General features: G+C 29.0%; 2 protein-coding genes across 2 annotated transcripts; both read right to left on the reverse strand.

The window, feature by feature from the left end:
- Positions 1-388: 388 nt before the first annotated feature.
- On the reverse strand, positions 389-2,441 carry LOC124925537 (xanthotoxin 5-hydroxylase CYP82C4-like). The gene is made up of 2 exons (XM_047465573.1): positions 1,496-2,441; positions 389-1,162 (listed from the first exon to the last, which is right to left on the reverse strand). The coding sequence occupies exons 1-2, from the start codon at positions 2,411-2,413 to the stop codon at positions 533-535; spliced, it is 1,548 nt and encodes a 515-aa protein (XP_047321529.1). The 5' UTR covers positions 2,414-2,441; the 3' UTR covers positions 389-532.
- A 7,557-nt stretch (positions 2,442-9,998) lies between these two features.
- On the reverse strand, positions 9,999-12,250 carry LOC124925727 (xanthotoxin 5-hydroxylase CYP82C4-like). The gene is made up of 2 exons (XM_047465804.1): positions 11,289-12,250; positions 9,999-10,784 (listed from the first exon to the last, which is right to left on the reverse strand). The coding sequence occupies exons 1-2, from the start codon at positions 12,216-12,218 to the stop codon at positions 10,137-10,139; spliced, it is 1,578 nt and encodes a 525-aa protein (XP_047321760.1). The 5' UTR covers positions 12,219-12,250; the 3' UTR covers positions 9,999-10,136.
- Between the last annotated feature and the right edge of the window lie 3,705 nt (positions 12,251-15,955).

The raw sequence follows: 15,955 nt of genomic DNA on the forward strand, positions 1-15,955 counted from the left end.
ATATTCTTGACTATTCAAATTTTCATATCATAAGCAATTACCTAATTCTTGTTTTATGTTTTTAAATGCATTATATATATTATCATTTTGTTTCTGATGTTGATATTTTGACCACTCGTTTTGTACTTGTACTATTTTGTAGTTGGACTTAATCGACGATCACTTCACTTGATCACTAAAATATTTTTCAAATGAGGAAAATAGTGATTTTAACAAATTAATCATTCTATGGACGAAGCTTTGGATATTTTTTTAACCAAAGCAATATTAGGCCAACCTTTAACCGATCGAGCCTAGTAAGCCTCTTTAATTTCATTACTTCTACAACCCATCCTTCAAAAAATTGAAAGCCATTTAACAATCTTTTTATTTTTATTTTTATATTTTGCAACTAAATTGGAAACATGATACGTATATGAGCCTAATATTTGATCCCCTTTCCTTGGAATACCCTACAACTTATTATATACATAATAAACATTACTTAAAAGTTTATTTGAACATTGGTCTAAGCATGCCGCGTCCTGCCTAGCTAAGCTTCGAAGTAGAGCTCGCGAGAGAGGCGAGGGCTAATCAAGACCTTCAACGGGGTAGCTTTAGGGACACTTAGTCCAGGACCTTCAGTCATGTCAACTGATAACCCATCAATGGTCTCCAATTTAAAACCTTGAAGGAGTCTAGCCATGCCCAAATGCATTACTTGTTGTGAAAATGTTATTCCAGGGCAAAGCCTCCTCCCACTCCCAAATGGTAGTAGCTCAAAATCCTTTCCTCTCAAGTCAATATTTTTCTCTTGAGACAAAAATCTCTCCGGCTTGAATTCTAGTGGTTCTGACCAAACACTTGGGTCACGATGCATCTTCCAAACATTAACAAGTAGTCGTGTTCCAACTGGGATATCAAAGCCCGCTACATTGCAGTCTTCCATTGCTTCGCGGCTTACCAACAAAGGTAATGTTGGTTGAAGTCTCATTGCTTCTTTAAAAATTGCATGTAAATAGACAAGATTTTTTATATCCGCTTCTTCTACTTGACGATGCCTTCCTACATGGATGTCTATCTCTTCTTGTGCTTTCCACAACACATCTCGGTTGTTTAAAATGAAACATAATGCCCATGTCATTGTAATTAATATCGTATCATTGCCTCCAAGAATCATGCTCTGCAGGAAAAATTATACTGTGTCAATAACGACGGTTTACATTATCTGTCGCAATTTTATTAAAGAAATATATGGTCTTGTCGTTAAAGATCAATAGAGACGTTTAACACCAGTTGAAAGTCGTCACTATTGGTTCCATTTTTTTTATTTTCTTGTTCTTGTTGGACCCGGGTTAATTCCGGGGTTTGGTCAGAGTATACTTAAGGGGAATCAATTTTGAAAATTTTACTTTTTCTTTTAATAAGAACCGACATTTGAGTTTCCCTTATAGTTGTTAATTTTAGAGCGACTTAATAATGAAAATTGTCGCTAATTTTCATGAAATCGACTTACCATACAAGTGGATTTGATGACGGTGTCACTATCGTAGCCTATAGCAGCAAGATCGCCATCGTCCAATTCAGACAACATAGCGTGGATCAAGTCATTCTCCTCGTCTTTGATACGCCCAACAACCCTCTTCTCTTTGTGTTCCTTTACCCATCTTGAAAACTCATCATCAATCTCTTTTGCAACTCTTTTCATTTTAGCACAATTCCCATTCAGTATATCTAACCAACCAAGGAAAGGTATAGCATCAGAAACTAAGAATGCCCCGGATATATGTAAGAATTCCGCCAAAGCCTTTTGGCATCGTTTTGAATCTTCAGCGTTACGTTTGCCACCAATAATACGGAAAATTATGTTTGTAGTCAAATTCTCAAACTTCTCCTTAAATTCCACTAAAACTGGACCATTCCCTATGTTTTGATCATCCCATAGTTGGTATAGACTTTTCATAAAAAAACTAATCTCGGAGAAGCGAACATCTCTCAACATATGTAACTTATGGTTACTTAGGAGATTAAAAACGACAAACTTGCGCATGGAACGCCAATAAGGTCCATAAGGAGCGAATCCAACCACGGATTGATCATAGGCCATGAGCTTCAAGGCAAGGCTCTTTGGTCTAGTGGAGAAGGTTTTATCATTGATGGTGAAACATTCTTTCGCGACTTGCCAACTATTAACCACGATTGTTTCATGAAAACCAAGACGAAGAGAGAATATTGATCCGTAATTATCAGCCATTTCACTTAATATTCTATGGGGTAACTTGCTTCCGCCAAGAAGGTGTAGGTGACCTATGAGAGGCCAAGCCCCAGTTGGCTGCGGTGGTGCCTTTCTTTTCGAGAACCGCCTTACTAAGGTGGTCACGAGATGGATGAACCAATGAATTAGGTTGAGAAGACCGTGTAAGAGAGATTTCATGTTTGAAGTAGATGAAACTCTATATTGTTAAACTTATTTTGGTATTTATTATTACTCTATTTTGTTTGTGATGGCATTTTGGCAAGGGAGAATTAATGAGAGAATCAGATATATCTGACCATTCTTGGCAATTGATCATTTTGCACCACATGATCCAACTTGACATTATCATCACATTATTTTATTACATTACGAAAGTGTTTGAAGATTTATTTTTAAGATAAGAAATTTGAGGCTTATAATTTTTATGTTATTTTGGACTTATATTGATATAATGAAGTAGTTTATGAAAACTTATTAGGTTAACTTATTTCAAAAAGTCTATACTAAGAAACTAAATGTTGCCATTTTGATTTGGGTTGTTCTAATTTCCTAGAATTTAGAATAAATAAAATGAAGGTGTTGATTGTATTATGGTCTGCTTTATTATATATAATTTACTATTTAAATATAAATTTATTCCTATTTTAAAATATTAAATATTCCATTTTTTATAATAAGCAAGGCTTTATAGAAAATCTTTATATTTCAACTTTTTATCAATATATTTTTAGCTTTAATAACAAACTAAAATATAATATATATGAATTAAGAATAAAATTATATAAATAAAATTAAGATCATCTCCAACTTACCTGCAAACCCATCTCCATAATAGGTTTTAGCCCTTCAACCCACTGCAAACTCAATTGCATTTTGAGTTTTTCTACAAATTCTCTCTTCTCCAAACCCAAATTTGCAGGGACATTGTTCACATACTCAAAAAAATTCAAAACTTTCATTTCAGTCTTTTTAGTTAGTTTTTAATTAATTTGCATAACTTATTTATATTTTAATTTGTTTACATATTTTATTTATTTATATTTTAATTTATTTATATGTTTAATTCATGATAATTTTAATTTGTTTATATGATTAACTTATATTTAAATTTGTTTATATTTATATTTTATATTTTTTAAGTATTATAAATTTATAATAATAAATAATATTGATAAAAAAATTAATAAATAATAAAAAAAAATTTAATAAAATAAAACACATAAAAAAACAAAAAAAAAAAATACAATAATCCATTACATAACTAAGAAATTGAAAAAGACATTTAAAAAGACATTCCGAGAATTGATAAATCGTCTATGAGTGGAAAGTATGTTTTAATAAGGTTTGTTTTGTTGTATTTTTTTGTTTGTGAAATGTAATTTGTGTTTATTTAATAATGTTTAATTTGTTTTATGCAGTTGTTGTAAAGTTATGAGTTAAATTTGTAATCTTAGATAAATATATAGATAATATTGAAAAAATTGAAAATTATTATAAAAAAGAATATTCTGAGAATATTTTTTTGAGTTTGAATTTGAGTTTGGGTTTTTGGGTTGGAAATTATTACTGTTTGATGGAATGTTTACTGCATTTTAGGTTTGAGAATAAGTATTTGAGTTGAAAATGGCGTTAATATCAAAGAAAACGTGTAGAAATAGTATAAGAAAAAAAAAACAAGAATTAGTGATGGGTCTATTTCATTTTTAATTATAATTTTTTATCAATATTTTTAGCTTTAATATTTAAGCCTTATTAGGTTGTGAGTTATTCAAATTATTCAAATAATTCAAACAAAATTAAACTTTACTTCACTTCCTTCTCCTTTATCATATCACTTAATTCATTAATTAAAATATTAAAATATTTTTTCTATTTTAAATTATTATTTTTTATTTTATTTATATATATCAATACCTTTTAAATTTTTTTTTAAAAAATAATCATTATCTCTTTAAAATCATTACAAACTATTTTTTTTCTCTAATAAAATTATACAAACTAAGAAAATGAGTCATCATCCGTCCACACAGAGCTGGCCCCGAGGTTTGGACTGCCCTAGCAGCCTCGGTAGAAAAAGTCGATATATTTTTTGTTGCCCTAAGTTTAGTTTTAAAAATCGATAAAAAAAAATTCATTTTTGGTGAGACTTGAACCCATAACCACATTGAAACTTTAAATGTATAGCTTGAACCACCAAGTTACTACCATTTACGTTTAAAATTGTAATAAATATATTTAAATATTTTGATATTTTTAACAAATGGGCGGCTGACTGCTCTAGTCCGAGGGCTTGCCGAACTTACTCAGAGTCGGCCCTGCGTCCACAGATGTATAAAAAGTTTGCCGAACTTACTCAGAGCCGGCCCTGCGTCCACAGATGTATAAAGGGCTTGCCGAACTTACTTAGAGACGGCTTTGCGTCCACAGATGTATATAACAGAGAAGAAAAAATGACAATAAATAAATAAATTTAAAATCGAATTCTGTGGACATTAATTTTTACAACTAAAAAAATACTATTCAAGCAATTATAGTTGCAGTGTCTTGTAGTTAGTGATATTGTCAGCTTGGAAAAGAAAGAGACTGATTTTGGGGGCTTATCTCTCTCTATATATATTATTTTTAATATACAAATGTAATATTATTCTTTAATTTTTTAATTTTTTTTAATTTAATACATTATTTTTTTTTTATAATAGATATAATTTTCCTAATATTATTTTAAGCCCATTCTTAGATCAATGTTTCTAGGAATATTAATTTTGAAAAAATAATATATATATATATATATTAATATCTTTTAAATTATTAATCTATAATTTATTTACTTAATTTATTAATTAAAATATATTAATATATCTTGAATCTTTTATAAAACAAAAACTTAATCTTCTAAAATCACCACTATTTTTTAAATAATATATATATTATTTAAAAAAGCTAAACAAAAGCTTATCATAAATATGGGATGTGTAACTTATTTGAATTTTGTAAAAAAAAAAATTGTTTGACAAAAAAATAAATTATTTTAGTTTTTTATTTGTTAAATTAAAAATTGTCTTTTTATATTTAAAAATTGATTTTATAATTATAAAAATAAAGTAATAATATTTTAATAGATAAAAATAATAATTTAATAATTAAATATAGTGATGTGACATATAAAAAAATAAATAAAATCTCAATTTTCTTTTAAAAAACCTATATAAAACCGAGGACCTCGTGGTGTCCGGCATTAAAGACAGTTGGATATTTTCTAGAGCCAGTTAGATGTAGGTATTTTTTTTTGAGTTTTTTAAGATTATTATATATATTTTTTATAATTATCTCATCTTTTCTCATTCTAAAATTTAAATCATTTATTTTATAAATTAAAATATTAAAATATTATTATTTTAAAAAAAAATATTAAATACAAAGACATTATAATAATTTCACAAATTAAAAAACAAATAAAACCAATTTTTATTTCAAAATCCTAACCAATTCTAAACAAGCCAATTTGGGTTCCAATCCCCTATAATATATTGATTTATCATTGGATAAGGTACATAATCTCTCCTAACTGAATTTAATCAAAATTTATTTTAATTTGTTTAACTAAAAGAACTAATTTAATAAAAAAAAAATATTGATCAAAACAAAATAGGATTTTTGCAATAAGAATAAACTAAACAAACCATGGATAAATCTAAGCGACTTTTTCTTAAATCGTAGCGATTTTTTCGAAGATGTTTGCCCCAATCCAATCGGGAGATTGAATTGATCCCTATCTTCAACTTCTCTTGACTAGACTTTAAGTTTTTTTAATTAACAAATTTCAACTTTTGAATAATGAAATTTTTCTGAAATGCTTCGGCCTAATAGAATGACCCATTTCAAGGTTATCCACGTGGGATATCATAAAGATAAAGAAAGTGAAAAAAAGTATTTAAAAAAAATTGAACCATTTTCTTGTATCGGAGAAAAACATCCCGATTTAAAGAAAGGTCTTTCTTTTTCGACTTATAGCTTAGACTATCAACTATTGTGTCTGAAGAGGTGGATATATTGGATTACTAGTAGTTCGAGAAGGAAAAAATAACTTAGTTCACTAAAAGTTGTTCTTACACAATAAATAAAGAATGTACAAAATTTTGAAGGTCATCAACAAAAAAATATAAGAATTGGTACTAAATATACCCATGTAGTGGTATATGTTCACATTGCAATAATATATTTAGGTAATATGTAAAGATAATATTTAAAAAAATATATATAGTAAATTGAATGACATAAGAATGAGATTGAAATAATATTTGTTTAATTTAAAATTATTTAAGTTTGTTTTTGCATTCATTATATTCTCATAGTTTGTTGCATGAATTCTTGAACATGATAAGGGGCGGAGCAAGTCATAAGCATACCCGGTTCTAGCCCATAGGCCCCATATCCTTAATCATTCCGGAGACCCTACATACTATAATATATCCTTAATACTAATATATTATATAATATATTTATTCATAACTAAACCATCTTATTTAATTTATTAACTCTTATATAAATAGATAAAAAGTACAGCAACCATTCAATACTAATATATTTATTCATAATTTATCAATTTCTAAATAAATAACTCACTCAATAATATGTAATATAACACTTCTCAATTAAAAAGACTCTAACTTGTTCATTCCAAATTAAATACAGTTACTTACCATTAAATTATATATGATCAGTTCAATTAAAAAAATATGTCTCTAACCATTATAACCACAGACATAATTTAAGAAAATAATTTTTTTTTTCTCACTAACCATTAGATCTCTATCATTTGTAAAGAAAAAACGGAAGACCACATTTGTCGACTTATATTAAAATTCATTCTCTAATCAAGTTTGTATAATTCCAATTTTATAGTAATTTGTGTTTATGTGAATCGTTTTACATTATTCATGTTTTGATGATAATTTTTATAATATCTATTATATTTAAAGGTTGAAAATCTTGAAATTTTAATAATTTTTTTAATGTCAAATTCAGAGAGAAAAAGAAAAAAAAAATACTTTATCTTTGTTTTAAGTCAAGAATTGATAATCTTTCATTATCTAAGCCAATCGAACCAAATATAGTAATTTTCGATGAAAATCTAGAATATACTTCTAAATTTCAAAGAGTTGAGTTTCATTAAACTACCATTGAACAAGATCCTGTCATGCATATTTTTATGTGGCGACATCATGTAAATTATGATGATGAAATTAGACGAACTTACATTAAAATTGGGTCATATCAACCTATGTTATTGGAGTATCCGATATCTGAATTTGCTTCAAATATAGACTTAGATTCAATTATTAGTGAATATTATATTTCAAAAAATCGTAAATTCCAACTTTAGCAAATGTCATGTTTTTTTTAATATTTGGTCTAAGATATTTATTTTTCTCTCTTTAGTATTTTTTTCTGATATAATAATTTGTTTCATTGTGTGCTTAAACGATTATTATTTTTTAATATATTATGGAATATTAAAAAAATACGGCAACAAGAAGTAGATATTCTCACTCTAAGGTCTTGGGTTCGAGTCTGTTAGGTGGTAAATTTTGCGTCTAGTTAAATGGTTAAGTGTGTTTGCGGGTTATGTTCTTAATCCGTTGTCCCTTTTTTTTAGTTTTTATAAAAATATTTTTAATCCGGGTAGATTTGAAATCCTAGCTCCTCCCTTGAACGTGATCAACGTACATCTGTTTGTATGGTTTTGAATCCATTTGAACTTTGAATTACTTTGGATGATAATGTTTTTTCGAAAGTATTTATAAATTATAAGTAGTTAATTTCGTATGAGAAATAAAATACAAATATAGGTTAATGTGTATTATTTTTGGTGGACTATTTGGCCGAAAAATAACCGGGGTACCTTTAATAATTGTATTTTATCGATGCGTATAATTCATTATGACATTTATTGATCCAATAATCGATTGTTTGAAGAGAATCAAAGAATTGCGATGAAACTGGAGGAATTGGAAAAGAGGGATGAAGAAAGAACTCGAACAATTAATGAAATACAAGCGGAAAAGTTAGAAATTGTGATAAGAATGGAGAAGGAAAATTTAGAAATGACCGAAAGAATAGAGAGGGAAAGGTTATAAATGAATGCAAGAATGGAGAGCTTTGAAATGTTTATGAGGCAACATCAACAACCACCCCCTCCTCCCCACCAGCTAATTCTAGTACGATTTGATTGGTTGTTTCGACTGAAAATAGGTTTATGAATTGATTGAGTACGTTTTAATTTAAATTTAAAACAGATTGTTTGGATGATTAGTTTGGTTGAGAATTTTGGAATGATAATGGGTTATTTGCTTTATGAATGTCATTTTTTTTATTATTGATATATTGGTTTGGCTGAACAATTTTTGGCTGCGCACAAAATAATCGGCTTATTTTGTACATTTTGTAAGGAAACCCCGAAAGTTAAATGAAAATCTTTCGGTTTTTCTTCAAAAGAAAAAACCGAGAGTTATATGGAAATCTTTCGATTTTTCCTTAAGGGAAAACCAAAAGTTTTTCATATACCTCTTGGTTTTTCTTCAAAAGGAAAAACCAAGAGTTGTAGGTAAATCTTTCGGTTTTTCCCTTTGAAGAAAAACCAAAAGTTCTTCATACACCTCTCGGGTTTATTTGAAAAGGAAAAACCGAGAGTTGTATGGAAAATCTTTCGATTTTTCTTGAAAGGGAAAAACCGAAAGTTTTTCATATACCCCTTGGTTTTTTTGAAAAAGGAAAACCGAGAGTTAATTGGAAAACTTTCGAATTTTTTTCTGAGGGAAAAATCGAAAGTTAATAGGAAAACTTTCGGTTTTCTCTTGAGTGTCTAAACCCAAAACTCTACGATATCTCTCAGTTAACGCCAAATTATATTTACCGAAAGAGTTAGTACCGAGGAATGACGATAGTCGCCCAAACTTTCGGTATTAGGTAAATACCGAAAGATATAGGGTCATTACTGAGAGTTCTTACTCTCGGTTTTGACCCTTTTTTCAACCGTGTTTGGAAGTTTAAAACTCGGTTAGATTGAGTTGTTGAGTCATATCTTGGTTATTTTCTCGTGAATCATTTGGCCCGAAATAAACCGTAAGACGTTTAACTGATGCATCACTCAACGACGCTAGTATGATAACGATATATGAGGTTATTTCGGGAAAATTGATAGAGACTGTCATTAAAATTGTTGATCTCTCTCAACTGATTAACGTTTTTTTTATTTTTTTTGGTTGGTAAGCATTTTGATTTATGATTTTATTGATTTTTTATCAACGTTTTTTTATTTCTTGGTTGGTAAGCATTTTGATTTATGATTCTATTGATTTTTTATTACACGATTGATCGGTGCATTTGGTGCAGTTTAAACCTTTGTATATTTGTATTGTTTTTTTTGAATTGAGCCTAAATTGACATTTTTTGTATTGTAAGAAATAGCACAAAGATATTATTATGTTAAGCTGAAATTATTCTCATTTATATAATATTACATTGATTTAAATCATATTTTTATTCGCAAAATGTCATAAATTTATAACATAAATTTATGTAATGTGAAATTTAAATCTTATCATTATACAAAATTTGGGATCATATACTCAAGTAACAACCCCAAATTTAGTTGCCTCTAGCAAGATCTTAATACTAAAATATGAGTGGATCTAGATCCCCACCCAACACCCAAACTAAAATTATTTTTCATTGAGATCTAGAATATCAGAATGTTTCTATATAGAGCAATTTATGTAATTAACTAATTAAACAAGTTACAAACTAAGCACAATTCATATACACATGCTGTAATGTGAATTATTCAAGCACATGAGCAACAACCAAGGGATAGTAGTAGTTTTATTTTATTAGGCTATACTCACATTTTGAGGTTGCTCTCTTCACACATATAGAGCTCCCGAGAAAGACGAGGGATAAGCAAAACTTCCAAAGGAGTAGCTTTAGGGACGGTTAGTCCAGGGCTTTCGGTCATGTCAACTTTTAGACCATCAGTTGTGTCCAATTCAAACCCTTGAATGAGCCTAGCCAAGCCCAAGTGCATTATTTGTTGCGAGAAAGTAATCCCAGGACATAGCCTCCTTCCACTACCAAATGGTAAGAGCTCAAAATTCTTTCCTCTTAGGTCGATATTTTTCTCTTGCACGAGAAATCTTTCGGGCTTGAACTCTAATGGTTCTGACCAAACACTTGGGTCACGATGCATTTTCCACACATTAACCATAAGGCGTGTTCCATTTGGGATATCAAAACCGGCTACAGTACAATCTTCCATTGCTTCTCGAGTAACCAACAAAGGAAATGTTGGTTGTAATCGGAAAGTTTCTTTCATAATGGCTTGTAGATAGACAAGTTTGTCTATATCTGATTCTTCAACTTTACGATGCATTCCCACGTGGGTGTCAATCTCTTCTTGCGCTTTCGCCAAAACATGTCGATTGTTCAAAAGGAAGGACACCGCCCATGTCATTGCAACTGATGTCGTGTCATTTCCACCCAAAACCATGCTCTGAAAATAGGCATTAACTTGTGATAGACCTTTCACTTTACTTATAATGTTTTTAAGTGAAAATCAACCCTAAGACAATAGATCTATTAGGTATAATTTTCTTTACATGAACTACCATAAAATGTAATCTTGTGTTATTTTTGTCTAAAATCATGTTATGAAAGAGTCATTCATTTATGATTATAGCACAACTCGAAGACTTGAACTAGCACATTCTTATTAGTGAAAATCGACTATGAGATATTTGATCTCTTAGACAAGAATCTCTACAAATGATCAGCTACCCTAATATATGATGCAGTGTTTTTTTGTCGAAAACCATGATCTATTAATTTCTCGAAAACATCAAACACGATTCAACATCCTCATTTCAGTTTTAATGTTTTAGTAAAAATTAAATTGAAGACATTTAATCTTTAAGAAAGACTATTTTCATTTCAATACTAAAAAGATCAACTACAAAATAGTTAAGATTAAATTAAAATAACATTTGAGTTGACTTACCATACAAGTAGATTTGATGACTGTGTCAGAATCATAATCTAATGAAGCAAGATCACCATCTTCCAAATCAGACAACATAACATGAATCAAATCATTATCCTCGTCTCTTATAGGCCCATCAAACCTCTTCTCTTTATGTTCTTTTAACCATCCATCAAACAATTTATCAGCTTCTATTGCAGCTCTCTTCATTCTTCCACAATTTCCATTAACAACATCTAACCAACCCAACAAAGGAATAGCATCTGATATGAAGAACAAACCAGATAAATACAAGAATTCTCCAAACGCCTTTTGCCACTTTCTCGATTCCTCATTGTTGCAGCCGCCGTATCGCTTTCCCGCAACAATTCTAGTAATGATATTCGTACTCATATCCTTAAACATCTCCTTCACATCAATTAAAACAGAGTTTCCATCCCATTTTTGGTATATGGTTTTCATCATGAAATCAACCTCGGAAAAACGAATCCTTCTTAGAAGATGTAACTTGTGACTAGTAAGAAGGTTGATCGTGATAAACTTCCGCATGGCACGCCAATATGGTCCATAAGGTGCGAATCCGACCACAGATTGGTTGTAGGCCATGAGTTTTAAGGCTAGACTTTTTGGTCGAGTGGAGAAGGTTTTATCGTTGGTTGTGAAACATTCTTTGGCGATTTGACCACTGCTAATCACTATTGCTTTGCGAAAACCTAGACGAAGGGAGAATATTGAACCGTTGGTGTCGGACATGTCGCTTAATGTTTTGTGAATTAGTTTGTTTCCGCCGAGGAGATGGAGGTGGCCTATGAGTGGCAAAGATCCGGCTGGCTGAGGTGGGGATGACTTTATTTTGTTCTTGAAACATTTTGATGATGCTATAAGATGGATGATTAAGGTAATTATTACAACTATAATTAATACTTGAAGATATAGGAAAAACTCCATGATTGAGGAAAGTAGCTAGAGAGAAGATTTTTTGATCAACTTGAAGATTTCGATCATAGTATATATTAATTCTTACCACCCACTTATAACGATTTTAAATGAGGTAGGTTTGGTGACAATGATATATATAAAAAGAATGATATCTTTTTTGTTTTCTAACAGCCGACAATGAAGAATAACGATTTCGGTATATATGAGTTTATTATAATAAACACGCCACCATGGCCCAAAAGTGATAATAATTTGAGGAGATTTTATTTTGAATAAAAAGATTTAAACGATACTAATATATAATGATAAAATAAAATTTATTATTAAAATAAAAAATATCTTAATATTTTGGTTAATAAATTGAGTAATTTGATTAATGAGAGAGAGGATGAAATGATGTTCGATTGGAGTTGAGTTTTTATAAACTCAACCGAACAAACTCTTATAAAAAATTGATATTAAATTAGAACAGCACAAAAAGATATTTTCGAGACTCGTTTTTCAATGAAGGAGGTTAAGGAGGTCATTAAGGGTGCGAAAGTAATAAAGTGTCGGGATGCAACGGGTACTTTGACATTTCTTATAAAGAAGGTGTGACATTTCATTAAGATTGGAATTATGAAAACAATTGAGCATTTTTACTGGTTATCATCATTTGACAAGAGTTGGAATTCTACTTTGATATGTCTTATTCATAAAATTTCAAGGATGGTTAATGTGAAGAACTTTAGGCATATTAGTCTCGATTCGTCTTTCTATAAGATTATTACAAAATGTTTGACCAACAGATTGCGAAGGGTGTTAAAGACGGTCATATCTAGTAATTAAATAACATTTATCAAATGTTATCAAATATATGATGCCATATTAATAGTTAATGAGCAACTAATTCAAGAGGTGACAAATGTGTTTTTGTCATGTTAGACGTCGAAAAAGTTTATGATCGTGTCAACCGAGAATTTTTGTTTGATGTAATGGACAGAATGAGAATGAGTGCAAAATTGATTGGATGAATTAAATTTTGCCTCTCAACAGTTAAGTTTGTATCATTGTTAGTTGGAGTTCTTAGAGATTTTTCGAGAGCTTATGAGGATCAGATATGATGATCAACTCTCTCTTTTCTTATTTGTCATTGTAATGGAAATTCCCTAAAAACTGATGGCTTTCGCAGAAAACTTGGGACTCATCCATGGAATGAGTTGTGAGTCAAGAAGATATCATTTTTTCATATCACATTTGTTTTTCGTTGATTACACGATCTGCATGGTTGAGGCTACCTACATGAATTTTAAACACTTTAAAGATATTTTATGGTTATTCGTTGCATATTCTGGTATTTTAGTTAATCTTAATAAGTCGACATCTTTTTCTCAGATTCTGTTTCGAATAGAAGAAGGAAGAGGTTAACAAATGTGTTGAGGTTCAAAATTGGTGGTCTTCCATCAACCTATCTTGGTATGCCATTGGGTGCTAAATTAATAAGACTCTTCTATCAAAATGATGTAGTAGATTTACAACGGAGCTGAATAATCTTTGGGCATCGAGGATCAGATGTAAGTACGGTTATGATTGGTCTAATTGGTTCAACAAAATGTCTAATTATCCAGCGGGGTGTAACATTTGAAGGGGGATTTATTCTATGTAGAAAAGTTTTTGTGAGAAATCTAAATTTATTGTGTGAGATGGTTCTTCGATCAAAGTACAGCCACCCATCAATACTAATATATTATATAATATATTCATTCATAATTAAATAAAATCATAATTTATCAATTTCTAAATAAATAGCTTACTCAATGATATATAATATAACACTTCTCAATTAAAAGGCTCTAACTTGTTCATTCCAAATTAATTTTACCTACCATATGATTTATTCAATTTAATTAAAAAAAATATGTCTCTAACAATAATAACCACATTCATAAGTTAAGAAAATAATTTTTTTTTCTTATTAGCCATTAGATCTCTATAATTTGTAAGGCAAAAACGGAGGACCGCATTCTACCGATTTATATTAAAATTCATTCTCTAATCAAGTTTGTATAATTTCAATTTTATAGTAATTTGTGTTTATGTGAATCGTTTTACATTATTCATGTTTCGATGATAATTTTTATAATATCTATTATATTTAAAGGTTGAAAATCTTGAAATTTCAATAACTTTTTAATGTCAAATTCAGAGAGAAAGAGAAAAAAACACTTTATTTTTTTTTTTAAGTCAAGAATTGATAATCTTTCATTATCTAAGCCAATCGAACCAAATATAGTAATTTCCGATGAGAATCTAGAATCTCCTTCTGAATCTCAAAGAGTTGAGTTTCATTAAACTACCATTAAACAAGATCCTGGATTGCATATTTTATGTGGAGACATCATGTAAATCATAATGATGAAATTAGACGAACTTACATTAAAATTGGGTCTTATCAACTTATGTTATTGGAGTATCCAATATCTGAATTTGCTTCAAATATAGACTTATATTCAATTATCAGTGAATATTATATTTAAAAAAATCGTAAATTCCAAGTTTTTAGCAAATGACATGCTTTTTCTATTAAAAAAAATCGTAAATTCCAACTTTAGCAAATGTCATGTTTTTTTTAATATTTGGTCAAAGATATTTATTTTTCTATCTTTAGTATTTTTTCTGATATAATGATTTGTTTCATTGTGTGCTTAAAGGATTATTATTTTTTAATATATCATGGAATATAAAAAAACACGGCAACAAGAAGTAGATATTCTCACTCTAAGGTCTTGTGTTCGAGTCCGCTAGGTGGTAAATTCTGTGTGTAGTTAAATGGTTAAGTGTGTTTGCGGGTTATGTTCTTAATCCGTTGTCCCTTTTTTTTAGTTTTTATAAAAATATTTTTAATCCGGGTAGATTTGAAATCCTGGCTCTTCCGTTGAACATGATCAATGTACATCTGTTTGTATGGTTTTGAATCCATTTGAACTTTGAATTACTTTGGATGATAATGTTTTTTCGAAAGTATTTATAAATGTATGAGAAATAAAATACAAATAATGGTTAATGTGTATTATTTTTGGTGGACTATTTGGCCGGAAAAAAAGTGGTACATTTAATAATTATTTGATCGATGCATATAATTCATTATGACATTATCTGAAGTTGGTTATGAAAATGTGTGTAGTCACTTAGAGAGACCATTATCTACTTAAAGACTTTCGTGTACTTTAATTATTTTTGTGTACTTTAATTATTTTTGTGTACGTGACCTATCATCTTTGTTTTTTTCTCTTTATATCTTTATTTTATTTTACTTCATTTTGTCATCTTTTGTTTCGTTTGTGCTTAAATGAATTATATTTTTAATTTATCATGCATATTTTTAAAATATATATATATTATTTTATTTAATAATATCTGTAAATTAATTGATTATAATTAAATTCGATATTTAAATATTTTATAATTAAATCATAAGAGGTTGTTAAATATGTTATTATGACATTTAATTTATTGGATATTTTATATGAAATTAAATGTATTTTAATTACTAAAGGTTATATTATTTTTCCTAATAATATTTTATGATAATTTTGAAACTTTAACACTTGTTTTATTTTTATTATTTTTAATTTTATTTTAAAATTAGACGACCCCTAATTAATATCATAATTTGGTGACATTTTAGATCATAAGAGATATTGCCTTAACCTTTTTTTTTTTGTCAACTAAATACTAAAAGTTTGTTTTAATGTTGTGTTATTTGA

This window comes from Impatiens glandulifera, chromosome 2 (assembly GCF_907164915.1).
Source record: "Impatiens glandulifera chromosome 2, dImpGla2.1, whole genome shotgun sequence".
NCBI classification, from domain to species: Eukaryota; Viridiplantae; Streptophyta; class Magnoliopsida; order Ericales; family Balsaminaceae; genus Impatiens; species Impatiens glandulifera.

Excerpts from the sequence above, each read along its gene's own strand:
- LOC124925537 (XM_047465573.1), bottom strand. The coding sequence starts at position 2,413 with ATGAAATCTCTCTTACACGGTCTTCTCAACCTAATTCATTGGTTCATC. Across the intron at positions 1,163-1,495 it reads TCATCAAATCCACTTGTATG|AGCATGATTCTTGGAGGCAA; the intron begins GTAAGTCGATTT and ends TTTTTCCTGCAG.
- LOC124925727 (XM_047465804.1), bottom strand. The coding sequence starts at position 12,218 with ATGGAGTTTTTCCTATATCTTCAAGTATTAATTATAGTTGTAATAATT. Across the intron at positions 10,785-11,288 it reads TCATCAAATCTACTTGTATG|AGCATGGTTTTGGGTGGAAA; the intron begins GTAAGTCAACTC and ends GCCTATTTTCAG.